This window comes from Rhinatrema bivittatum, chromosome 2, assembly GCF_901001135.1.
Source record: "Rhinatrema bivittatum chromosome 2, aRhiBiv1.1, whole genome shotgun sequence".
Taxonomy (NCBI): Eukaryota; Metazoa; Chordata; class Amphibia; order Gymnophiona; family Rhinatrematidae; genus Rhinatrema; species Rhinatrema bivittatum.
The window spans coordinates 239133583-239160625 of NC_042616.1; the positions used below are offsets into that span (position 1 = coordinate 239133583).

At 47.8% G+C, this 27043-nt stretch overlaps 1 protein-coding gene across 2 annotated transcripts in view; it reads left to right on the forward strand.

The window, feature by feature from the left end:
- LOC115084432 (tetratricopeptide repeat protein 30A) overlaps nt 1-27043 on the forward strand; it is a 156824-nt gene that overhangs the window by 6977 nt on the left and 122804 nt on the right. For both annotated transcript variants that reach the window (XM_029589320.1, XM_029589321.1), the window contains exons 2-4: nt 1883-1948; nt 24492-24701; nt 26853-26909. In XM_029589320.1, the coding sequence (XP_029445180.1) occupies nt 1883-1948; nt 24492-24701; nt 26853-26909 (333 nt within the window). The remainder of the gene's footprint in view (nt 1-1882; nt 1949-24491; nt 24702-26852; nt 26910-27043) is intronic.

Here is a 27043-nt window from a genome sequence, read left to right on the forward strand (position 1 = left end):
GAGATCGCTATGAAGAAAAACAGTGAGCGTGAGACCCGCCCCTTGTGATGTCATCCAGCCCAGCTGGTAAACGGCGCCATTCCACCTGGCGTCGCGTGCCGAAGGGGCGCGACAAAGGGGCACTCCCCTTTGTGCACCCCTTCGTGCAACCCTTGGTGGTACCTTTTTTCGTTTTTTTTCTTTTTAACTTCTATGTTTCTTCCACTTTTGTTTACCTTTCTCTTTTTTCATAGTTGTTATCCCTTGTTAACAATTTTCATTGTTATTAATGTTAAATGTATTTGACAAAGGTAACTTTTTTCTGCATCTCCTGTTTTAATGTAAACCGGTATGATTTGTATATTATACAAGAATGTCGGTATATAAAAATTAAAAATAAATAAATAAATAATAAAATGAGCTAAAAGTTGGATTAAAAGTAAAAGAAAAATACCTCCCATCCAACAGAAATGCTGCACCCAGTGGCTTGTAAAGAGCATTATGATAAGGGATCATGTGTCGAGCTGCTTCACACTGGAGAGTGCTGCAGTACATAATTTACCTGCTAAAAGAAACCATAGGAGAAGAGTGCTGGAAGGGTGTGCTTGTTGAATCCCTAGCAAGAAACAGATGGAGTGGAGGTAAAGCTTGCATGAGGGGTATAACCCTTAAACATTGCAAACTGCGTGGAAGGGGGGAATTGTTGTATCTGTTATATAAAGAATTAATTTCAATCATCTGTATTGAAACCATTAAGATCATAGTCATCTTTGTGTAAGAAATGGGATCCAGATATTGCTTCATTGCCTATTGAGATACAAAACAAAGTTAAAACATCAGGGGTAGATTTTCAAACCGCGCGATTTGGCGTACTTTTGCTGGCGCTAGCGGCCCGCTGGCGCGCGGGGATTTATGCCTCCCTCGGCGGAGCCGCGCGTATCCGCTAAAATCCGGGATCGGCGCGCGCAAGGCTATTGATTCTGTATAGCCGGCGCGCGCCGAGCCGCGCAGCCTACCTCCGTTCCCTCCCTTCCCCTACCTAACCCACCCACCCCGCCCTGTCTAAACCCCCCCTTACCGCGCCGGGACGCGACCTGGGGGCGGGTCCGGAGGGCGCGGCCACGCCCCCGGACCGTCCAGGGCCGTAACCATGCCCCCCGGCCCGCCCCCGAAACGCTCCCGACACGCCCTGAAAACGCCGCGCGGATCGGGCCCGCCCCCGACACGCCCCCCTCAGAAAACCCCGGGACTTACGCGAGTCCCGGGGCTCTGCGTGCGCCGGTAGGCCTATGTAAAATGGGCCCACCGGCGCGCAGGGCCCTGCTCGCCTAAATCTGCCCGGATTTAGGTGAGCAGGGCTCTTAAAATCCGCCTCTCACTGTTTTCCACTCATAATCTACCGTCTAAATGGTCATCTAGTTCATTCCTAGATTCTTGTTTGTTATTGCCAGCACATTAATCTGCTTTAATGGTTGTGAAGATATTTGAGTGGATTGAGAGGGGCAATTGGGGTAAAATATTATGGTCATCTGATTTATCCTGTTTTTGTCACTTTTTCTTTATGTGGAACTTTTTGTCAAAAACATTGCTAACTGTGTTTTCTCTCCCATTTTCCATCATCATCATCACCACAAAATATCAGCTTGATTTTGTGGTCTGTAGGGATGACTTCATATTAATGTCAGTAATGATTGAGGAAGTTTCCAGAGATTAACCCTGATTATTGTCATTTTTTTTTTCACATCCCTCTTACCAAAAGCAAGGTCTATTGAGGATGGATCAATGTAGTAACTCATGCTGTGGAAGTTATTTCCCAATATGTTTGGGCTATATAAAAGTTAGAATGTAGAAATGTGAAATTGTATCCGGTTACTGACCCATTTTTAATTTGTGTGTTTTCTAGATAAAAGATGGAAGATATGGAGAAGCTGTCCAGATTCTCAGCAACGAACTTCAGAAGCAATCCAGGGTAAAACCCCTTCCTTTTGCTTGCAGTACTTTTCTTTGCTGTTCTTTATTTGATAGAAAGTCTGAGAATTTGATGTACATTCAGAATTTGGCAGATCGTGGTTTTATCCCAAGCTGCTCTGGACTCAACATTTTTTGTAGTTTTAATTGATAAAAGCAAACTGTAACTAAGTTTAAAGAAAATGCTAGACCTGTCTTGGAGGTATTTGAAGGACTGTGTTACAAAGACCCAGTTCAAGCCTTTCCTGTGATAACTTGTTGATTGCATATCTAGTTTCTTTTTGCCGGGAAAGTTCAGAATGGCCCATCAACTACTAACCTGCCTTCTTTCAATAGTAGTGCTTTTTCTAATCCTTTTCTCTGCAGCACTGGAAGTCGCTAGCGTGGGGCATGATGGTTCAGAGTGATCATTTGAGTGGATACCCTCATATTCTTGAGGCTTATACAACTGTTTTCCTGCATATCTTAGGGTGTTTTTCTTTTTGGCTTCTTTTCATTGCTTACAGACTGAGAAGAGTTAGTGAACTGTAAACAGATCATTGCTGGGATGGGAGAATGTGAACAAATGCACTTAACGAAAAATGGCAGAAATGTAAAAGATGTGTTCTTTTCCTTTTAAAGGCTTGATTATTTTTGTTGTGCTCTGCCTTTGATTTTGTTTATGCATTTTCATTTTATAATGTTCTCTGGCTAGGATTCCATAGTGGATCTGAAATAGTGGATTACATTTTATATGTCGCTCCTTGTGATCTTGGGCAAGTCACTTTGTGATATCTCAGATCGAATGTCGGTATATAAAAAAAAAAATATATATATATATCTATATATATTTTTATATACCGACATTCGATCTGAGATATATATTTTTTATATACTGACATTCAATCTGAGATATCACATCGGTTTACATGTAGGTATTTCCCTATCTCCAGAGGGCTTACAATCTATGTTTTGTACCTGAGGCAATGGAGGGTAAAGTGACTTGCCCAAGATCACAAGGAGCAACAGTGGGACTCAAACCCTGGTCTCCTGGTTTGTAGCCCACTGCTCTAACCACTAGGCTATTCCTCCTCCCTATGTACACCCTAAGCCCCCCCCCCCCCCCCACCAAGTGCTCTAAAACAAATTACAATTGAATACAATTAGTCCCTGTCTCAATGATCTTACAGTCTTAAGAGGTTAACTTTCGAAAAAAACTCCACGAGGCCCCATATATACACTTATATGGTCACACTGAGATCAACTGCAGTACTTTATAACCTGTGCGTATCAAGTATGGGCAGAGTATAAAATATGTGTATGTCTGATTACATGCAAATACCTGCAATGCATTGAAAGCATGAACCTTTCCTCCCTATATTATAAAATATGCGCATATAGTTTATGCACAAAAAAAATATAACTTGCTTGCATAAAACTCTGATTTATACATACAAGACAGTATATTTTAAAACACGCGCACTTAATTGAAATCAGTTTGCCAATTTCTCCAGCAGTTCACCCAGTCTGTCTCCAGGAGGCCCTCCTAGTTCTTCACCCTGGACTCCCGCCAGTTCATCCAGATCTCCCACCCAACTAGTAGCAGATGTCAGATGAGTCTGATATCAATTGTGCTAAATAATTAGCAGGTGTAAAATAGTGTGAATAAGTTGCTTAATGTATTCATGTAAATCTCTTATAAAATAGCAACTTATGCTTGTATCTCTTGGCCCCGTCCCAGAATGTCTGTAGCCTGCCCCTTTTTGGTGCAGGTAAATGTGCGTAAAACTGAAAATATGCGCATATGTTTTGTATTTCTAAATTGGCATGTACGTGATTGCAAGGTACTTAATACACATATATGCTAATTTTATGCACATAACTCCTTGAAAATATACCCCTAATTGTGTACCTGAAGTAATGGGAGATAAAGTGACTTGCCAAGGTCACAAAAAGGATCAATGGGAGAAGCAGGATTTGAACTCACATCACCCTGGTTCTCATCACATTACTAACAACTAGGCCATCCACTCTTTTCTGATAGATACCTAGCCACCATGTATGTTAATATAGTATAGGGATAGTGCTGTAGTCAGGAAACATAAATTCATAAGGGGACTGGAGAGTAAATAAACTTCTCAGTCTATGCTTTTTAGTTTATCACTGCCAAATGTTGGCAGTAAAATTTCAAAATAACTTTTACCTATTTAAAACCAAGTGTACAAAGCCTAAGCTTTTAAACAGCAGAGTAGCAGGATTGAGGCAGAGAACGATTTACTGACACTGTAACAAAACCCAGCATGCCACCTGCAGTTCCTCAATATTTCTCTGTCTCCAGCAGATGGAAAATGGTGCTAAACTTGCAGTTCGGCACTCAGGAGACTGGACTGGGGTGATAAGCCTTCCTTCCACAAGGTGTTTGAGTTCTGGTGGGATTCTTCCCTGATGGTTGAGGTGGAGGAGCTGGGGGTCGGTGACCCTTTTGTATGCTCGCTCCTGGCTTCCATGGGATGCAAATCTAGTGGTCCAGATCTCTCCCCTTCATGAAGCTACTCAGGCGGCTTTCCCAGGGCTGTATTTTGATGTTTTCTTGACAGCTCTGTATTACAGTTCTGAGGGCTGTATCCTTTTTTTCAATAAAGTTAAAAAAAAAAAAAAAGAGATAAAGGTATGTGATAGTTTGTGAGCTGCTGGTTTGTTGCTACTGCTGTTCGGGCAATTTGTTGGAGCTGCGCGTGTGTTTTTTTCGCCGCTCCTTCACTTGCTGGGGCCAGGATAAGTTTTTGGCTTGGCCCATGCTTGGTGATGGTGCGCAGGTTGGCTTGCTGTGCGTGCGGCTTGGTGCGGTTCCAGTTGAACAGGGTCGGCCTCTGTTCCTCATGAGACGAAACTTATGAGAATGCCCTTTAAAGGGGCTCTCTTATTCGGAAGTGAACTGGAGAAGTTAGCCGACAAATGGGGCGAATCCCCAGTACCTCGGCTACCGGAGGACAGGAACAGAAGAGGCCAACGCCCCTCCCTGAATATCTAAGGGCAGAGGATCACAGGGTTTTAGACCCTACAAAAGCACATATCAAGCTCCTCGCCCCGCAGGCAGGGGCCAGTCCTTGCGGAACAAACACAACAAGAGTGGAGCAGGCTCTGGCCCAGGTCCCAGCCACACCCCATAATGAGAATCAGCCGGCCCATCCATAGGGAGCAGGCTTGCCCTATTCTACCAAAGATGGGTTGACATAACATCGGACAAGTGGGTCCTAATCATCATTCGAGAGGGATACTCTCTGGACTTCCACAACATCCCTCCGGACAAATTTGTGAAATCTCCTTGCCACGCCCTCTCCAAGAGGATGGCAGTGGAAACCACACTGGCCAATTGCTCACCTTGAAGGATATAATGCCGGTGCCCATGCAACAACAAAATACTGGGCACTATTCCATCTATTTTATCGTTCCCAAGAAAGAGGGAACGTTCTGGCCCATCCTGGACCTCAATTCGTTCAACCGCTACCTGAGGGTACCACACTTCCGCATGGAAACCTTGCTCTCGGTTATAAGGGCAATGCCGGGAGAATTTCTTACATCCCTGGACCTGTCAGAAGTCTGTGGATCCCGGTCCATCACGAGCATCAGCGCTTCCTATGCTTCACGATCCTGGACCACCACTACCAATTCCGGGTGCTACCCTTCGGGCTAGCCACAGCCCCTTGGACGTTCACCAAAATCATGGTTGTAGTGGCGGTGACACTGAGGAAAGAGGGAATCCTCGTACACCCATATCTGGACAATTGGCTGATCAGGGCAAAATCTCCAGAGAAAAGTCATCAGGCAACCACCAGAGTCAAGACTCTACTGGAGAACCTCGGGTGGGTTGTCAACACAAATGCAGCCCTCCCAATCTCTAGAATACCTGGGAGCCAGTTCAACACCAGACAAGACAAGGTCATTCTTCCTCCTACAAGGAGAAGAAAACTGATGAACTAATTGCGAAACCTGCTAAGAGTTTTCGCCCCAAAGTTTGGGACTACCTCCAAGTCCTCGGCCTCATGACATCAACCCTAGAAGTGGTCCCAATGGCAAGAGCTCACATGCAACCACTACAGCGCTCCCTACGATGTAACCCGATGTCCCAGGACTACTCCATTCGCCTCCAGCTCCCGGAGGAAGTGCGGAACCAGCTCCAATGGTGGCTACAAGAAGACCACCTGAGCAAGGGAGTAAAGCTATCCCCACCGAACTGGATCTTGCTCACCACAGATTAGAGCCTACGAGGGTGGGGAGCCCACTGCCAGGAACTGACGGCCCAGGGGCAATGGGACAAGGAAGAGTCGGGATGGAATATCAACCGACTGGAAGCCCGGGCGGTCAGACTAGCCTGCCTACAGTTCAGTCACAGACTCCGGGGCAAATCTGTCAGAGTCATGTCGGACAATGCCACAACAGTTGCCTACATCAACCGCCAGGGAAAAACCAGAAGCCAACAGGTGTCCCTGGAAATAGATCCCCTAATGGCATGGGTGGAAGCAAACCTACAAGGGATCTCAGTCGCCCACAACGCGGGAAATGACAACGTCACTGCGGACTACCTCAGCAGAGAAAGTCTAGACCCAGGGGAATGGATGCTGTCGACCACAGCCTTCCAGTTGATAGTAAACCGCTGGGGAACCCCAGCCATGGATCTCCTGGCAACCCGGTCCAATGCCCAAGTTCCCAACTTCTTCAGTCGCAGACAAGAACCACAATTCCAAGGGATCGATGCCCTCGTCCAGACCTGGCCCCAGGGAGACCTGCTATACGGCTGCCCCGCCCCCGTGACCACTACTCCACTACTGGGCGAGATCATCCGCAAGATAGAACAACACAGGGGGCTAGTACTTCTAGTGGCCCCGGACTGGCCGAGAAGGCCATGGTACGCAGACGTGAAGACTTTTGACGGGGAGCCCTCTCCCTCTACCTCCACACTGGGATCTGCTCCAGCAAGGCCTGATCCTCCAAGAAGACACAACTCTATTCTCTCTTACGGTCTGGCCATTGAGAGGACATGCCTGAAGAAGAGCGGATACTCGGGGGCAGTGATTGACACATTGCTCCAAGCACGCAAGTTTTCCACATTGCTAACCTATATACGAATATGGAGAATATTCGAAGCCTGGTGCGAAGACCACGACATCCTTCCGTGGACAGTCAAAATTCCCACAATCCTGGAATTTATGCAGGACGGCTTACAGAAGGGGTTGTCTCTCAACTCTATCAAGGTTCAGGTGGCCGCGTTGGCCTGCTTCAGAGCCAAAGTGGAAGACATCAGCCTAGCATCTCAACCGGATGTCTTCCGCTTCCTGAGACGGGTCAAGCAGATCCGACCACCCCTAAAGTGGCCGGTACCCCTAAGGAACCTCAATCTAGTTCTAGACTTCCTAGCGGGAGCCTCCTTCAGACCTTTCCGCGGTCTGTCCCTATGACTCCTAACCTTGAAGACTGCATTCCTAGTGGCAATATGTTCGGCCCTTCGCATCTCCGAACTTCAAGCACTATTCTGCCGAGAACTGTTCCTCAGGTTCACACCGGGATCCATACAGCTACGCACGGTACCCTCCTTCCCCCAAAAGTAGTTTCTCACTTCCATCTAAACAAAACCATCTCGCTGCCATCTCCAGACGAGCATAAGGACTCTGAAGAATCTCGCCGTCTTCGCCATCTTAACGTCGGCAGACTCTTAGTCCGATACCTGGAAAAGTCAGAATCCGTACGAAAGACAGACCACCTATTCGTCCTTCACAGCGGGAAGAAACAAGAGGAATTGGCCTTGCGGGCAACCATAGCCCGCTGGATCAAAGAAGTAATCAAGATGGCCTACGTAGAGGCAGGCAAGCCTCCACCTGTACAAGTCAAGGCCCATTCCACGAGAGCCCAGGCAGTGTCCTGGGCGGAAACCAAGATGCTGTCACCCGCCGAGATCTGTCGGGCGGCAACATGATCCTCCATTCACACCTTCTCTAGGTTCTACCGCCTGGATGTTCAGGCTCGGGAGGACACAGCATTCGCAAGGGCAGTACTAAGTGGGCCACGGGCAGCCTCCCACCCAGTTTGGGAGTAGCTTTTGTATATCCCATTGGTCCTGAGTCCATCTGCTACATGCTAGAAAATGGAGAAATTTCTTACCTGATAATTTCGTTTTCCTTAGTGTAGACAGATGGACTCAGGAACAATGGGATGTACAAAAGCTACTCCCAAACTGCCCGCGGCTGCCGCCAAACACGGAACCTCGGGTAACAATCCCCGAGAGCAAGACAAGCACAGGTAAGCCACGCTTTTCTCCAGTTAAGACACCCATAGTTACCGGGTGTCGGCGCTTCTTGGTTGAGTGCACTGGCAGTCTCCAGCTATAACCCACATCATCCAGGTCAAGTTAATCACGTTAATCAAAATTAACCAAGTTAATCAAATTATTCAGAGACACAAATATCCACAATTGCTTTTCGAAGAGAATACTGAAGAGCAGAGCTTCCTGCATGGGTATATGTACTAGGGCTGACGTCAGATTGAAATCTGACTCAGTCTCCAACTGCTATCAGGAGCACACTTGGTCCTGAGTCCATCTGTCTACACTAAGGAAAACGAAATTATCAGGTAAGTAATTTCTCCATTGACTTCGCCCTCTGGTCTTCCTGTTTCTCGGAGTTCAAGCAGGCTGAAGCCATTCTTCTCTGTCCGTGCGGAAATGGCAGCTATTTTGGAGGCTCATGTCGCTCGTGCCACATCGGCGGAGGGGTCAGGGATTTTCCTCCTAGGCTCTCCCAGCTTGTGGGGAATCTGATGGAGAGGATTATCTGGTTGAGGAAGTTTCAGACCTCTGGCGACTGCGGCTGGTGGCTCCCAAGCCATTTTCCTCTGAGTTTGTCTTGTTGATGCATGAAGCATATCTAGCACAGCAGGTGGTGGCTGCGGCTGGCTGGAGAGCCCAGGTTTGGCCTGCAGGGTTCCCGGATGCCGGTTCTGGTCCGGCCTATAAGCAAGCAGCCTTCACTGGTTAAGCAGTTACTGGGTCCTTCCTCACTCACAGGGGTTGATGGCATGGTCTCAGATGATCCAGATGAGGTCCCAAGGGCCTGGGAAGGCCTCCAAATATGCTGGTTGATCCAGATATGGGTGACACGATTCCGGGGAAAGATCCAGAGGATATTCCGGTTTCTGAAGGGAATGATCACAAAGTGGCCCTCCTGTTTTGGTCGGAGGAACTAGGACCTTTGATTCCGCAGGTTCTGGAGGAGCTTGCGGTTAAGGTGCGTCAAGAAGATTTGGATCTAGAAGAGGCTGATCCAGTACTCGATGGACTTCGGGGTCCGATAAAGTTCTTCCCATACCATAAGTTGATCAAGAAACTGGTGGATCGTGCATGGGGATCTCCTGAAGCCAGTTTGAGGGTGGGCAGAGCGATGGCAAAGTTTTATCCTCTGCCGGAGCATCCTCTGCCGGAGCAGACATTAGAACTATTTTCACTTCCTAAAGTGGATGATGCGGTGTCTGCTGTTACTGAGAAGACGACTATTCCGGTCGCGGAGTCTATAGCTTTGAAGGATGTCAAGATTGTAAACTTGAGGATCAGCTGAAGAGAATATTTGAAGTGTCGGCTCTGAGTTTTATGCAGCGGGCTTGTCTACATTGGGTGCAGCAGCTACTGGATGGTCAGGCCAGCTCGGTTGATCACGCTGGTATGGATGAGTGGGTGGAGGCTGCAGTAGCTACCAGGACTGATCCTGTTTATGATTTGGTTAGAACCTCGTCTCACATGATGGTGTCGGTTATGGTTGCGGAATTGGTCCGTGGATGTATCATCTAAATCCCAACTGGAGGTCGCTGCCCTTTAAAGGGTGTCTATTATTTGGGGAGGACGTGGAGCAATTAATCAAGAACCTGGTTAAAACAAGGTGCACAGATTGCCAGAAGACAAGCCTAAGGGCAGGAAGTTTTTTCAGGCTCGTTCCCAGGTTCAGGATTTTAAATGGACTTGCCTGGCTCAGGGGGGGTCCAAGTTCACAGAAGCAGTTTTCTTTCCAGGGCCAGTCCTGGAATCAGTCCTTTTGAGAAGGCTGCTGACCTTTCCGGGACACTTCCAGGACTGGTCCACCTCCGCTGTTCCCGTTATAGGAGGTCATTTGGTGCAGTTTTACGAGGAGTGGGTCAAAATTACAAAGGATCAGTGGGTCCTCAGTGTTTGAATTTGCGGGTCCTCAGGAAAATGTTCTGCGGTGCAGGAGATGTTAAGCTGCTTGATAAGTCTATGGGTGATAGTTCCGGTTCTTCCCAAGGAGAGAGGTATGGGAAGGTATTCCATTTACTTGTTGTCCCAGAGAAAGAGGGCACCTTTCATACAATTCTGGATTTGAAGAGTGTAAACGTGGTGCTCAAGGTTCCGTGTTTTCAGATGGAAACTCCTGAGCGGTTATAGCCGCGATTCGCAAGGGCATGATTCTGGCCTCTCTAGGTTTGACAGAGGCATATCTACATATAGCCATTCGTCCAGACCATCAGCGGTATCTGCGGTTCTTGGACAGCATTTTCAGTTTCAGGCTCTCCCATTTGGCTTGGCCACAGCTCCACGCATCTTGCTCTCTTATCTAGAACTGGCTTATCCGTGCAAAGTCGGAAGCTCTTTGTCATCAGTGAGTTCAGAAAGTGGTCAACATGCTAGAGTCACTTGGTTAAGAACATAAGAAATTGCTATGCTGGGTCAGACCAAGCCCAGCATCCTGTTTCCAACAGAGGCCAAACCAGGCCACAAGAACCTGGCAATTACCAAACACCAAGAAGATCCCATGCTACTGATGCAATTAATAGCAGTGGCTATTCCCTAACAGGTCGATACTCTAAGGCCGCGGTAGAAAGAGTGCGGCAGTGCCTGGCGCACCCTCGTTCCCCGCACGCACAGTTCTCTTCACCTACCGCTCGATACTCTCTTCTAATTGCATGCAAATGCATGCCGCGTCTGCAAAGTGTTAGGGAAGCGTTAGGCCCGCGCAACCCATTTTACTGTATAGAGCGCCTATACAGTAACCTGGGTGCTCGGGCCTAACGCTTCACGGCCACACTGGTATCTGTCATTTCAAATGTCATTTGAAATGACAGATACCAGGAAGTCGGGATTGCCGTCCCCTCTCCCCTCCTCCCGAAGCAAAAAAAAAGTTGCGAGAGAGAGAGGGGAGAGGACGGCAATCCTACGCTGGGCGACTTACTTTTGCAGCCCCTCTCTGGACATCGTGGCTTCCCCCGTGCCAGTTCCCCCTCCCCTCCTCCCGAAGCAGGGCGCGCGACTTACTTTTGCAGCCCCCTCTGGACATCGGACGACCTCTCCTGCCTCCAGCTAGGGGGGGGGGGGGGACTGCGGCGCAAGGAGAGAAGACGCAACTTACTCCAGCCAGCCCCCACTTCGGCAGCTCCCCTTCGGCAGCCCCCCTACGGCGGAGACGGCAGTGTAAAGCGAGACGGCACTGTAAAGCGAGACAGACCGCGACGCAAGGAGATGAGGAGAGAGAAGATGCAACTTACTCCAGCCAGCCCTCCTCTGGACAGCGGCTCCTCTGCCTCCCAGCTGCCGGTGAAGATAGACGCCCGAACGGGTAGGCCCCTCGTGCAATTTGACCTCAAGGCGTGACGTCGCATGCCGTGACGCCAAACGTCGTGACGTCACGCCTTGAGGTCAAATTGCACGAGGGGCCTACCCATTCAGGTGTCTATCTTTGCCGGCAGCTGGGAGGCAGAGGAGCCGCTGTCCGGAGGAGAGCTGGCTGGCTGGAGTAAGTTGCGTCTTCTCTCTCTTCCTCTCCTTGCGCCGCGGTCTGTCTCGCTTTACAGTGCCGTCTCGCTTTACACTGCCGTCTCCGCCGAAGGGGGGCTGCCGAAGGGGAGCTGCCGAAGTGGGGCCGCATTGGATTTTTTTTTCGCTTTTTTTTTGCTTCGGGAGGAGGGAGAGGACTGGGGCTACCCCGGAGACCAGCACCCATGGACGCGACCAGGGCAGGTGAGCCGGGGCTGGGGGAAAGTTTGCCGCTTACCCTTACTCCTGCCTCTAACGTAGGGGTAGGGGTAGGCGGTAAACTAACAGGTTAAACGCGCGGCAAATCGGCAGGGAAAAAAAGCGATAGTCGGAGCGCGCGTCACAGTATCGGAGGGAATAGCTAATTCGTTCATTAAATAGCTAATTTGTTCATTTACATATCATTTACATGCTGCGTGCGGGAAAGGTTTTGCGTCTGTTTTAAGAAGCGCTAAGGACGCGTGAAACTGGAGACTGTATCGCTGGATCGCCTTACGCATCCGAATTGTGCGCTCCCAGCACGTTACAGACGGGAAATCTTCAACCGCACGTTACAGTATCGACCTGTAAGTAAACTTGATTAATAGTCAATAATGGACTTCTCCAAGAACTTATCCAAACCTTTTTTGAACCCAGCTACACTAACTGCACTAACAACAACCTCTGGCAACAAATTCCAGAGCTTAATTGTGCGTTGAGTTAAAAAAATTTTCTCCGATTAGTCTTAAATGTGCTAGTTGCTAACTTCATGGAATGCCCTCTAGTCCTTCTATTATCCGAAAGTGTAAATAACCGATTCACATCTACTCGTTCAAGACCTCTCATGATCTTAAAGACCTCTATCATATCCCTCCTCAGCTGTCTCTCTTCTCCAAGCTGAACAGCCCTAACCTCTTCAGCCTTTCCTCATAGGGGAACTGTTCCATCCCCTTTATCATTTTGGTTGCCCTTCTCTGTACCTTCTCCATCACAACTATATCCTTTTTGAGATGCGGCGACCAGAATTCAAGGTGCAGTCTCACCATGGAACGATACAGAGGCATTATGACATTTTCCATTTTAATCATTCCCTTCCTAATAATTCCTAACATTCTGTTTGCTTTTTTGACTGCTGCAGCACACTGAGCCGACAGTTGGATGGTAAACCTGGCAAAAAGTTGCTTAGTTCCCTCACAGTTTCTGGAGTATCTGGGGGCTCGATTCGAGAGTCAGAGAGGCAAGGTGTTCCTCACGGAGGCACTTGTTCAGACGCAACAGGGTCAGGTTCGGGCTTGTTAGGGTAACCAATGCCCAGGGTCTGGAATTATTTGCAGGTTCTGGACTTGATGACTTCGACCCTAGAGTTGGTTCCGTGGGCTATTTTGGTTTCTCTGTGTAAAGCTTCTTGTTTTTTTCCCTGTGATGGTGGTCATTCAAGGCTGGCTTGATCTTGAGTGGGGCGACCCAGAGGCTAATTTCAAAGGAGGTCGAGTTTTGGAAGGCCTGTACCCTCTGAATCTGGTGGAGAGAGAGCATTTGTTTTCCAAAGGTGGATGCACTTGTATGTGCAGTCTCCAAGTGGACAACTATCCCCGTGGAGGGAGGAGCAGCCTTGAAGGATGTAAACGATAGGAGGATTGAAAATATCCTTAAGCAGGCTTTTGAAGCAGTGGCAATCACTTTGCAAATAGTTTTTGTTGTTCCCTGGTGGTTTGCTCTTGTTTACTTCTCTCTCAAGAGGTTGATGACTCGGGGGTGAATTTCAAGGCAGTTATGAAGCCAGCATCTGCCTTCTTGACAGAAGTAGGCTGCGATTTGGTCCGCACTTCAGCCAGATGGGTGGCTTCAGTAATAGCGGTCAGCAGTTATAGCTGAGAAATTGGTTGGTTGATTCAACCTCCAAGGCAAACATCACGAAATTGCCTTTTAAAGGCATGCATTTGTTTGGGAGCGAGTTGGAGAAATTGGCCAGTAAGTGGGGTGAATTACCAGTTCCTTGATTACCGAAGGATAAGAAGCAGATGCCATGCTCCTTTAGCATGAGAGGTTATGCTAGGGGATCCAAGCGGTTTTGACCCTTTAGAGGAGCGACCATTCAGAAGACTCAACCTTTTGGTAGGTCTCAGACCTTTCGTCCCAGACAGCCCAGAATGGGCGTGGACTCGAGTAGTGGATATTCTCAAGCCTCCCAATGAAGGTTTGACGACCCATCCCTTGGAGCAGGAGATAGGGGGAAACCTCTCTTTCTTCAATCGGAGGTGGGCCGAGATCACATTGGATCAATGGGTCCTGGAGGTGACATGAGAAGGATATGCACTGGAGTTTCATAGTATTCCTCGGAATATGTTCATGGTCTCTCCCTGCCACTCTCCACAGAAGAGGCAGGCAGTGGAGGAAACATTGGCAAGGCTTCTCAGTGTGAGGGCTGTGATTCTGGTGCCACATCTCAAGAAATTCAGGGCGTGCAACCTTCCAACCCTCCCAATGAAGGTTTGCCGACCCACTCCCAGGAGCAGGAGATAGGGGGACGCCTCTCTCTCTTTTATCAGAGGTGGGTCGCGATCATATTGGATCAGTGGGTCCTGGAAATGATACAAGAAGGATATGCACTAGAATTTTGCAGTGTTCCTCGGGAGGTGTTCATGGTATCTCCCTGCCACTCCCCGTAGAAGCAGGTGGTGGAGTGTACACTGTCAAGGCTCCTTAGTCTGAGGGCTGTGGTTCCAGTACCCATATCTCAAGAAAATATGGGTTGATATTCCATTTATTTCATTGTGCCCAAGAAGGAGGTCTTCTTTCGTCCTATCCTGGATCTCAAAGGGGTCAATCGTCATTTGCAGGTGACTCATTTTTACATGCAAACATTACGCTCAGTGATAATGGCCATACAATCGGGGGAATTTCTGACTTTCTTGGATCTGTCCGAGACTTACCTCCATATTCCTGTCTGATTGGAGCACCAAAGTTTTCTGCGTTTTGCAGTGTTGGGGTGCTATTATCAGTTTCAGGTGCTGCCTTTTGGTCTAGGCACTGCTCCCAGAAATGTTTCCAAGATTATTGTGGTGGTGGTGGTGGCAGAACTGAGACAGGATGAGATCCTAGTACACCCGTACATTTGATGACTGGTTGATTCGGGCCAAGTCTTTGGAAGAGAGGTGCTGGTGACCCGCAAGGCGATTTCCCTGCTCGGTTTGGGTGGTGAACCTAGCCAAGAGCAGTCTTCAGCCATCTTAGTCATTGGAGAATCTGGATGTGCGTTTCGACATGATGCAAAGTTTTTCTGTCAGAAGCTCATATTCAGAAGTTGATGTTTCAGGTGTGTCTCTTGGTGAGTGCTATACGCCCAGCAGTGTGGTCCTATCTAGAGGTACTCAGGTTGATGGCGGCAACTCTGGAAGTAGTTCCATGGGTGGGGGCACATATGCTTCCACTTCAGCGCTCCCTGCTGTCTAGTTGGAAGCCGCAATTTCAGAACTGTTCAGTTTGGCTCCACCTGCCGATGGAAGTGGTGGAGCCAAACTCTAGTGGTGATTGCAAGTGGATCATCTGAGAAAGGGAGTTTCTTATGACAGATGCGAGCCTTCAAGGTTGGGGAGCTCACTGTCGGGAACTAATGGCGCAAGTGCACTGGAATACAGAGGAGTCTCTCTGGAACACAAATCAGCTGGAAGCCTGGGCGGTCCGGTTGGTGTGCTTGCAGTTAAGTAGAAAACTGCAGGGTCGAGCAGTCTGAATAATGCCGGACAATGTAACGACCGTGACTTACATCAATCAGCAGGGAGGAACCAAGAGCCAGCAGGTATCCCAGGAGATAGACCAGGTTATGAAATCCGCAGAATTGCATCTTCAGGTGATCTCTGTATCGCACATTGCAGGAAAGGACAATATAAGAGCAGACTTGGTGCAGGAGTGGCCGGAAGACAAGTTGCTGTACGCCTTTCCTCCATGACCTATGTTGGGCGGATTAGTACAAAAGATTGAGCACCACAGAAGGATGGTGCTTTTGGTGGCCCCGGATTGACACAGAAGACCATGGTATGCAGATCTGCGAAGATTCCTGGTAGAAACCCCCCTTCATCTTCTGCCGCACAGGAATCTGTTGCAGCAGGGGCCCATCCACGAAGATCTGATTCAGTTTTGTCTTATGGTATGGCCCTTGAGAGGGCTCACTTGTTGAAGCTGGGATATTCTTCTGTGGTGATTGCCACCTTGCTACGAGCTCGAAAATTCTCCACTTCCTTAGCCTATGTGTGGGTTTGGCAAGTGTTTGAGGCTTGATGTGAAGATCGAGGTGTTATTCCTCATTCAGTTAAGATCCAGCTCATTTTGGAATTTTTGCAGGAATGGTTAAATAAAGGGTTGGCCCTTAATTCTTTGAAGGTACAGGTAGTGACTCTTGCCTGTTTCAGTGGCCAGGTGAATGGTGAATCCTTATTGTATCATCCTGATGTGGCCCATTTCTTGAGAGGAGTGAAACATCTTTGTCTTCCTTTGCGGTTACTAGTTCCTTTGTGGAGTGAATGAATATGCATTTTTTTCCATTGATTTTCTTTCATTTTTGTTCATTGTAATGAAATATAAAATCAAAACTGAAAACACATGTTCCTGTCTAAGGATGATTACATGTTAATTAATCTTTCTTGGGAGGTAGTCAAAATCCTGACTCATGCTGGATTAAATGTATGTGAATGCAGTTTTGTATTTAATTCTACAAATGTCTGAATATAAAGAGAAATGATCCTAGAATAATCCTACAGCATGAAAAAAATACTTGGTAAAACCAGACTAACTAATCCTGTACTAAATATTGTGTTAACTAATTCAAGAGCAGAAGCATGTCATTGAAAACAGTATTAGTTTATGATGTCATCTGACTGTTGCTGGAATTGCTGCTTTGTTATTGACAATTACCAATATGTTGTGATATTTATTTCTGTAATTTTGCCCATATTAGGAGCCTCTATTAAGATGGAACTCTAGGACTTAACAATATTATTACTTGTATTAATAATTAAAAGTAGGAACTCCAGGATGGAAGACCTTTGAATGCAGTGCCTGCATGGAGATCCGAGCTGCTTAAATTGGAATGTGTGCAAATTTTTCCCTGAGAGCTTTCAGCAACAATGATTAAAGGGAAGCTGAGGGTATATTTCCCATGACCCCACCTCCTCTGCTTTGTACACATTCTGCTATAGACCAGTTTGTTGTCGTGCCACTGGGTCTGAAGTTCCAGGATCCTCTGTTACCAGGGTTGGTTGGGGAGAATGGGGGCAGTGGCAGTCCTCCTCCAGTTGTAGCTGGGGATGTCACCAATCCTGTTGCCTGAATTTATCCTCGTTTGCCTGGCAGAGATTGATGTGGAACAGTGTTTAGAGAGCTGATATTGCTGGAGATACTTTTCATGCCTCTTTGCACCGTCTCCCTCCCTCCCCCCGATACCTGAGACGAGGGCGCTATTGCTGCAAAACTCAGACTTCACAAGTTCTTTTGGTTCTGCCTTTTCCCTGTACGTACCAGGATCAGTCCAGACTGCTGGGTTATGCCTCCCCTCCAGCAGATGGAGTCAGAGAGAAAAGTGAAAGCACCTCCCAGATATACTGGTGCGCCACCTGCCGTCCTTCAGTATTTCCTCTGACTCCAGCAGATGAGAGACATAACCTGCGGTTTGTCCTGACTACATTTTCTTTCAGGTCTTTTCTTCTCTTTTTTCTGACCAAACTGTCAAAACTGTCTAGATCAACTGGTGTTTCCCTAGTTAAAAAAAAAAAAAAAAAAAAAAAAAAGATTTTTTGATTAATTGTTCTTGATTCTTATTAAGTTAACAGCAGTGCTCTAAGGGGTTCAGGCAGGCGTGGAGAGCTTCGCTCTCCCTTTTTACCCGGATTAAGTGTCCCTTTGGTCTCGGGGGAGAGCTTACCGGTGGGCCGGTCACCCTCCCCCCTCCCCTCTTTAGGGGTATCTTTGCCAGCATAAGCTGAAGAGGGTTTTTCATTTTACGAAAAAAAAAAAAATTTTTATATTTGAACCTTCACGGACACATAAGTCCTGCTGGTTGCAGGCAGTGCTCTATTTTTAAAACCCTAGCCTGCCGCGCTCACCAGGGACTCTGGAGGGGGTGGATTTTGAGTCACCCGGCGATTTCACGAGCTGCTGTTTGGCGCGCTTTTCTGTTGCTGTGCAAACTCTTACCTTCGGCGCGTCTTCTGTCCCGGTCTCGGCATGCCGCGATCTTCGGCCTGTACGGCCTGTGGTAGGGCGGGGGCGCGACTCTCCAGGGAGGGTCTCTGCTCCCGTTGCATTCCCGGGGGCGAGGGACCCTCCCTGGGGCCGAGCGCTGCCCGCAGCGGCACTTTGCAGTCGTCTTCGGCGCGGCAGGGGAGACTGGCTGCCGCGCGGTCGTCAGCCCCGCCTCCCTGTGTGAGGGAGCCGGCGGCCATTTTGACCGCGCGGCAAAATGAGGATTCAGGTTCAGAAGAGGAGTCTCTCTCTCCTCTCTCGCCGCCTGCCTTAAGCCCACGCTGTGGGTCGGAACTAGATGCTCCTCCAGCCCCTCCCCCTTCAGGCTCAACTAAACGGAGGGTGCCTTTTTCATCAAAGTTTGTGCTTTTAATGCACCAGGCATTCTTGGAGGCAGAGGCAGGCTGGGAGCCGGATGAACCCCCTCCCGCGAAGGTCCCTAGGGTGTCTCCTATCCCAGGTAAGCCTGAGCTCCCTGGAAAAGCTGTGGCTCCAGTAGGAACGGGAAATATCTCCTTAGGGGGTACGGGTGGCCTGGAGGGCCAAGATTTTACCCAGGTATCTCCGGATGACGCAGGTCCAGAGGTCTCGGACCTACAGGGGTCCCTCGAGGGAGATGACCCCGAAGTGTTGCGCTTATTTGGCAAAGACGAGCTTAACTTTCTCATCCTGCATGTGTTGAAGGAATTGGAGATCCCAGCGCCACAGCAAGTCACGGATACGTCTACAGGGGACGTGGCTATGGCGGGTCTCAGGGCCCCCCCTCAAACTTTTCCCTTACATCCCAAGGTCGTGCAGCTTGTTTCTAAGGAATGGGAGGTTCCAGAGGCATCACTGCGCGTGAGTAGGGCAATGAATAAGTTGTATCCCCTGCCCTCGGATTCTTTGGAGATCTTTAAGGTTCCTTCCGTAGATTCGGCCGTCACCGCTGTGGTTAAGCATACTACCATTCCAGTCACGGGTGGAGTAGCCTTGAAAGATCTCCAAGATAGGAAGTTAGAGGTGATTTTAAAGCGCATTTTTGAAATAGCGGCCCTGGGAGTTCGTGCAGCGGCTTGTAGCAGTATGGTGCAGAGAGCCACTCTCCGCTGGGTTCAGCAATTGCTTACCACACAGGAGCTCCCGCCGGCTGAGGCGGAGCAGGCTAACTGTGTGGAAGCTGCGGTCGCTTACACGGCGGACGCCTTGTATGATCTATTAAGAACCTCTGCCCGAACTATGTCTTCGGCGGTTGCGACTCGGCGGTTGCTTTGGCTCCGTCGATGGTCGGCAGATGCCTCCTCTAAATCACGTCTAGCCGCTTTCCCCTTCAAAGGGAAGTTATTGTTTGGTGAGGAATTGGATCAACTCATCAAAGACCTGGGGGATAATAAGGTATATAAATTGCCGGAGGACAGGCCCCGTCAGTTTCGACCTTTCGGGAATGTGCGATCCCGGTTCCGGGGGCAGCGCAGATTTCGCTACGGACGGGGTGGCTCTTTTTCAAAGAAACAGCAAGGCCCTTGGTCTCAGTCGTGGTCTCCTTCCTTTCGAGGCAGGCGACCACAGCGCATGGGATCCTCCCAGCCATTGCCCGCCGGGAAATCCTCGCAATGAAGGCACGCTGACCCATTCCTCCTTCCCCCGAATCGGAGGTCGTTTGTCCCTGTTTTGGGAGGAGTGGGTCAAAATCACGTCAGATCAGTGGGTTCTCGACGTGGTGCGTTACGGTTATGAGTTGGACTTTGCTCGACCCCTCCGGGACTTTTTTATGATTTCGCCTTGCGGGCCTCGAGAAAAGCAACTGGCTATAGCCCAAACGGTAAACCACTTACGGGCCCTAGGAGCAGTGCTGCCCGTTCCCGCGGAAGAGACACGAACGGGCCGCTATTCCATTTACTTCCTAGTCCCGAAGAAGGAAGGTACGTTCCGTCCTATTCTGGATTTGAAGCGAGTAAACAAGGCCTTGCGCGTTCCCCGGTTTCGCATGGAAACTCTAAGGTCTGTTATTGCGGCCGTCCACAAGGGAGAATTTTTGGCTTCTTTGGATCTAGCCGAGGCATATCTCCACATCGGAATCCGGGAACGTCATCAGAGATATCTGAGATTCATGGTGTTGGGAGAACACTACCAGTTTTGCGCCCTTCCATTCGGCCTAGCTACGGCTCCGAGGGTGTTTACCAAAGTGCTTGTGGTAGTCGCGGCTTTTCTGCGGCATCAAGGAATTTTGGTGCATCCCTATCTGGACGATTGGCTCATCCGGGCAAAATCGGAGAGCGAGTGCCACCAGGCAGTCCAGTTAGTGATACAGCAACTTCAGTCGCTAGGCTGGGTGGTCAACTTTGCAAAGAGCCAGCTGCTCCCGAGTCAGCGGTTGGAATTTTTGGGAGCACATTTCGATACCTTGGTAGGCAAGGTATTCCTGACTCGACAGAGAATGGAGCATCTGATGTTCCAGGTACAGAGACTTCTGGATCTCCAGTTGCCCACAGCCTGGGATTATTTGCAAGTCATTGGACATATGGTGTCTACTCTGGAAATGGTGCCCTGGGCTTTTGCTCATATGCGGCCGTTGCAACGGGCTCTCCTCTCTCGCTGGGACCAGAAATCCGAGGATTACGGAGTGCAGTTGCCACTGGTGGAGCCAGCGCGGTCCAGCTTAGCGTGGTGGTTGGTCCCGGACAATCTTTTGCAAGGAGTGGACCTCGAGCCCCCCCCTTGGGTTATAGTGACGACGGATGCCAGTCTGTCCAGCTGGGGAGCAGTCTGTCAGTCCCGAGCGGTGCAAGGGTCGTGGACCTCTCACCAAGCCTCTTGGTCCATCAACCGTCTGGAAACCAGGGCAGTACGCCTAGCTTTGCGTCAGCTTCTGCCAATGGTCCGGGGTCGGGCAGTTCGAGTCCTGTCGGACAACGCAACCACGGTAGCATATATAAATCGACAGGGCGGCACGAGAAGTCAGCAGGTGGCAGTCGAAGCGTCCTTGTTAATGACCTGGGCGGAACGCTACCTAGCCCGCATCGCGGCCACTCACATCGCAGGCGTCGACAACGTTCAGGCGGATTTCCTCAGTCGTCAGTACTTGGATCCCGGGGAGTGGGAGCTCTCGGACCAGGCAATGAGTCTCATCACCCGGCGATGGGGAGTGCCGCGACTAGACCTGATGGCGACTCGGCTCAACGCCAAGGCTGCACGGTTTTTCAGCCGGAGGCGAGAACACGGATCAGAGGGGGTAGATGCGCTAGCAATTCCATGGCCTTGTCACACCCTTCTCTATGTGTTTCCCCCCTGGCCCTTAGTCGGCAAGGTGTTAAGACGTCTAGAATCCCATCAAGGTCCAGTGATTCTAGTGGCTCCCGAGTGGCCGAGAAGACCATGGTTTGCGGACCTGGTCGATCTCGCCAGGGACGGGCCCCTACGGTTGGGCCACCTTCCGAACCTTCTTCGTCTAGGACCGGTATTTTTCGATCTAGAGGATCGCTTTTGTCTGGCGGCTTGGCTTATGAACAGAGGCGGTTGAGAAAGAAAGGTTATTCGGAACCGGTTATTTCTACTTTACTTCGCGCGTGGAGACCTTCTACCACACTTGCTTATGCCAGGGTGTGGAAAGTTTTTGACTCCTGGTGCGCGACCGCCCACGTTCAGCCTCGTCGTGCGGGGATAGCGGATATCCTTACTTTTCTACAGGATGGTCTGAAGAAGGGTTTAGCTTACAGTTCTTTGAGAGTCCAGGTGGCGGCTCTGGGTTGTTTGAGAGGAAAGATTGAAGGATCCTCTGTCGCAGGTCATCCGGACGTGTCCAGATTCTTGCGCGGGGTTCGAAACTTACGTCCCCCTCTCAGGGCCCCTTGTCCTTCCTGGAGCTTGAATTTGGTACTCAAGGGCCTCACCGTCGCGCCCTTTGAGCCGCTGAGGCGAGCCTCCTTAAAGGATCTCACCCTCAAGACAGTGTTCTTAGTGGCCATAGCTTCCGCACGTCGGGTATCGGAGCTACAGGCGCTCTCGTGCAGGGAGCCATTCTTGCGTATCTCGGATTCCGGGGTGTCGTTACGTACGGTTCCTTCGTTCTTGCCTAAGGTTGTATCGGCTTTTCACCTTAACCAGTCTGTGGACTTGCCGTCTTTCTCGGAGAAGGAGCTGCAGTCTCCTCACGGTCCCGACTTGAAGCGTTTGGATGTTCGTCGGGTGCTCTTGCAATATTTGGAAGTCACCAATGATTTTCGGCGGTCGGATCACCTGTTTGTGTTGTGGCAGGGGCCCAAAAAGGGTTTGCAGGCCTCTAAAGCTACTATTGCCCGCTGGCTGAAGAGCTCGATAGCGTCCACATACGTTGGGTGTGGTAAGTCCGTTCCGGACGGGCTTAAAGCCCACTCTCTCCGTTCACAGGCGTCTTCCTGGGCGGAGAGTACTCAGGTCTCTAGCCAGGAGATTTGCAGGGCTGCTACTTGGAAGTCGTTGCATACTTTTGCTCGACATTATCGAGTAGATGTTCGTGGGCCGTCGGCTGATTCTTTTGGCAGCAGTGTGCTTCGAGCGGGACTCTCGGGGTCCCATCCCATTTAAGGCGGCTTGGGTACATCCCAGCAGTCTGGACTGATCCTGGTACGTACAGGGAAAGGAAAATTATGTTTCTTACCTGATAATTTTCGTTCCTGTAGTACCAAGGATCAGTCCAGACGCCCGCCCTCTCTTGTGCGCAGGAGAGTCCGCTCAAATCCCATTTCTGTTTCAGTTCCGCTTTGCACAAGGTAAGTGGAATTTTCCTTCCTTGGGGAAGGCTTAGGGCTGCAGATCTCTTGTTAGTTTTGTTTATTGTTTGTTGGCGCATTGCGTTATGTGTTTACATTATTGGCGTTTTGCCTTTTATGCACCAGGTTGCTGGTTAACTAATTTACTGCTTGATCTAGACAGTTGCCATGATTGATTGGCTGAGTGTGTGCGGAGGAGTTCTTTTCTTCTTCTGCTTTGTTATCCATTATACTGAAGGACGGCAGGTGGCGCACCAGTATATCTGGGAGGTGCTTTCACTTTTCTCTCTGACTCCATCTGCTGGAGGGGAGACATAACCCAGCAGTCTGGACTGATCCTTGGTACTACAGGAACGAAAATTATCAGGTAAGAAACATAATTTTCCTTTCTATCCCACCTTGGTCCTCCCAGGTTAGAAGACTGCTGTTGTAAAACCAGAATTCATAACTTTAGAGTCCATCTGGTCTACTCTAGTAACTGTAGGATGATTAGTATTTCACTGTTTTCATGCATATAGGGATTGCCCTCTACTATATGGATGCAGGCTCAGAGCTAAGAGGTTCAGCTGATGGAGCATTCAAGGAAATTGACTGTTCCTTCAGTTGAGGAGTTTCACTTACAAGTTGCATAGAAAAGAGCATTTTCTGTGTCAGCCCCAACATTGTGGAAAACCCTCCCACTTACTTTAAGGAACAATTAGAGGTACTACAGTTTAGGAAGAACTTGAAAACTCACCTATTTTCTTTAGCATTTGCTGCCCATAATTAAGAAGGGTTCTGGTAGTTATTCTAGACATGGAACAGATATGATATAATTAAAAGATGTTTTATGATCTGGCTTTTTTTTTCTTTTCATAATTTATATTTGTTTATTATGTTAGATTGTATTGATGTTTGTTTTTGTTGTCATCTGCCTTAGATTTATTAATGTATAAGGTGGAATATAAATGTTTAAATAATAATACATTTAGAGCAGTGATCTGTTGCATTGCAGGCCTCCCAATATAGGAAAAGCCACAGTTCATTGTAAACTGGAGCTAATTTAGTTTATTTATCTTAATATACCACCTTTTACCAGGTAAATCAAAACAGTTACTTGAACTTACGTTTTCTGAAATTTCCAAAATCTCCCACCACTACTCTGACAGACATGTTTTTTCTATGAATAAGCAATCTCTTGTCTTTAGTTATAGAATAAGGGCTTTCTCAGATTTTTGTAGACCACAAGAAGATAGAATGAAGACATTTTTACTTGAGCACCAGGAGACTGTTTCTATTAGTGCTGACATGTTTCTATGTTACTCCTTATAAGTCTCTAATTAAGTCTGAAAACAAGAAATACTTTTCCTCTGAGCCAGCTAGCTGAGGCTTTTCCTTAATGTTAAAATATCTTCTAAAGTGGGGCTGGAGACTGCTGAATCCTCATAAGAATCTGATTGGATAATCTTGTATAAGGTAGATAGCTAGCCACAGAACACATGATTGAGACGTTATACTCATATAGTATGCTCTAGTTGTACCTAATTTTTCAGTTTTACATTTGGGGGGGGGGGGGGGAGGTTTGTTCCTGGTTCCCAGGGGTTTTTCTTCTTGGATCTGGGATCTATAAGTAATCATGTTCATGGCTGGAGTTTTCTTTGTGCCATACTGTTGCAGATATTCAACCGTTATTTTTCAGCATGTATTTCTGTTTCTGGGTTCAGAGGTTCATGATGTTTACCATTTGAAAATTGCATACATAAAATGTAAAAAGCCCTCAAATGATTCTATATATGTAGTCTCTTAAGAACTTTTCTTCTTTGTTTGTTATGAAGTCAAGGGCTGGACTTTCTCTGCTGGGCTATTGCTATTATCAGATGCAAGACTTTGTCAATGCTGCAGACTGTTACGATCAGCTGATTCAGATCAACCCAGAAGTTGAAGAGTATAAATTGTACCATGCTCAGTCCCTTTACAAGGCCTGCCTGTACCCAGAGGGGATGAAAGCAACATTTCTTTTGGACAGTCCGGCATTTCAAAGCAAAGTGAGTATGAAGAAAGGAATTCAGCATTGAGATTACTGGCATGATTATTAAAAGGGACAGGTACCTTACATAAACACTAACTTTGGTATTCTCAAATTAATGAACCTGGCTTCTCCAGCATTCTGACATTCCAGTGCAATCTCACAATGCCACTTTTGTATTTCCTTCTATCACTAAAAATAGTCTTGCCCCCCTGTTTTACTGTATTTGCTATTTTTTCTTCTATTTGAAGTAGTCAGGAATGTGAAAATTCAAATAGGGTAAATACAATAAAACTGGGGGACAAGACTTTTAAGTGCAAAAGTGGCATTGTGAGACTCAAAAGTGAAGGGGAGGAATATGTAGAGACTGATGAGGCAAAAGCAAAGTTGCTTAACAAATATTTCTGTTTGGTGTTCACTGTGGAAGGACCTGAAGCAGGACCACATAAAACAAACACAAATAAGGCTGGAAATGAGGTAAAACTCAATCGATTTTCAGAACAGTGTGTTTGTGAGAAGCTAACTAAACTAAAAGTAGATAAGGCACTGGGGCCAGATGGGATACATCCGAAGGTACTAAGGGAATTTAGAGATGTCCTGGCAGCTCCGCTGGCTGACCTTCTCAATGCTTCCTTAGAGTCTGGAGGACTGGAAAAGGGCAGATGTGGTTTCTATTCGTAAAAGTGGAAGTAAGGAGGAGGCTGGGAACTACAGGCCAAGTTAGTCTGACCTCTATGGTGAGCAAACTAATGGAATCACTGCTTAAAACAGAGGATAGTGCAATTTTTGGAATCCAATAAATTGCAAGATCTGAGACAGCATGGTTTTACCAGAGGTAGATCTTGTCAGAAGAATCTGATCAATTTCTTTGATTGGTTGACCAGAGAGTTAGATCAAGGGAGAGCACTAAATGTAGTGTACTTGGAGCAAGGCCTTTGACACGGCTCCTTACAGAAGGCCTGTAAATAAATTGTGTGCCCTTGGTATGGATCCTAGAGTGACTGGCTGGGTTAGAAACTGGCTGAGTGGGAGGTAACAAAGGGTAGTGGTAAATGGAATTTTCTCTGAGGAGGGGGTTGTTACTAGCGGTATGTCTCAGGGATCATTCCTTGGACCAGTTCTTTTCAACATTTTTATGAGCGACATAATGGAAGAGTTGTCAGGAAAGGTTTATTTTTTTGTCAATGATACCAAAATCTGTAATAGGATGGACAGCCAGGAAGAAGTGGAAAACATGAGGAGGGATCTAGCAAAGTTCAAGAAATAATCTAAAGTCTGGGCAGCCAAGATTTAATACTAAAAAATGCAGAGTAATGTATTTAGGATGCAAAAACCTAAAGGAAAGATACAGTATTAGAAGTGAAATTCTTCTAAGCACAATGGAAGAGTGGGGGTCCAGAAAATAAAATAATAAGTGGTCTTTGTTCTAAAGCATATGGGCATAGACTTAAAGATCTAAACATGTATACCCTAGAGCAGGGGTGGGCAATTCCAGTCCTCAAGGGCTGCAAACCAGTTGAATTGTCAGGATATCTCTAATGAATATGCATGAAATAGATTTGCATAAACTGAGGCAGAGTGCATGCATATCTCTCTCATGCATATTCATTAGTGATATCCTGAAAACTCGACAGGTTTTCAGCTCTTGAGGACTGGAATTGCCCATCCCTGCCCTAGAGGAAAGGCGAGATAGGGGAGATATGATAGAAACTTTCAAATATCTCAAATGATTTCCATACACAGGAGGTGAGTCTTTTTCAATGGAAAGGAGGTTCTAGAATGAGGGGTCATGAAATGAGGGTGAAAGGGGATTAGATTTAGGCGTAATCTTGGGAAATATTTTTATTTCAGAGAAGGTGGTGGATGCATGGATCAGCCTCCAAAAGGAGATGGAGACAAAAACAGTATCTGAATTCAGGAAAGCATGGGATAAATACAGGGGATTTCTAAGGAAGTGATGCTAAATTAATTGGATGGATGGGCAGACTAGATAGGCCATATGGTTTTTTTCTGCCGTCATGTTTTTTGTGTTTCCAACCTGTCTACCAGAACTGTCAAGAATTATGAGTTATACACCCTGGCCTCTCAATGCCTGGTATCCGAGGGTAGTTGAATAAAAGACAGTTGCTAAAACTCTTGTTAGGGGATTTAAATGTTGTTTTCTTTTTAGGTGTTGAAATTGCAAGCTGCTATCAAATATGGAGAAGAAGATCTTTCTGGAGCAAAGGTAGAAATAATTGAGTGAAAGGGGGATAGCTGGTATCTGTTTCCTGTACACTTTGTTAAATCTACAAATATTAAGGTGAACCACAGCAAATGGAACAAGAATAGCCTTCTCCCGTTGAAAATTGAATCGGAAAA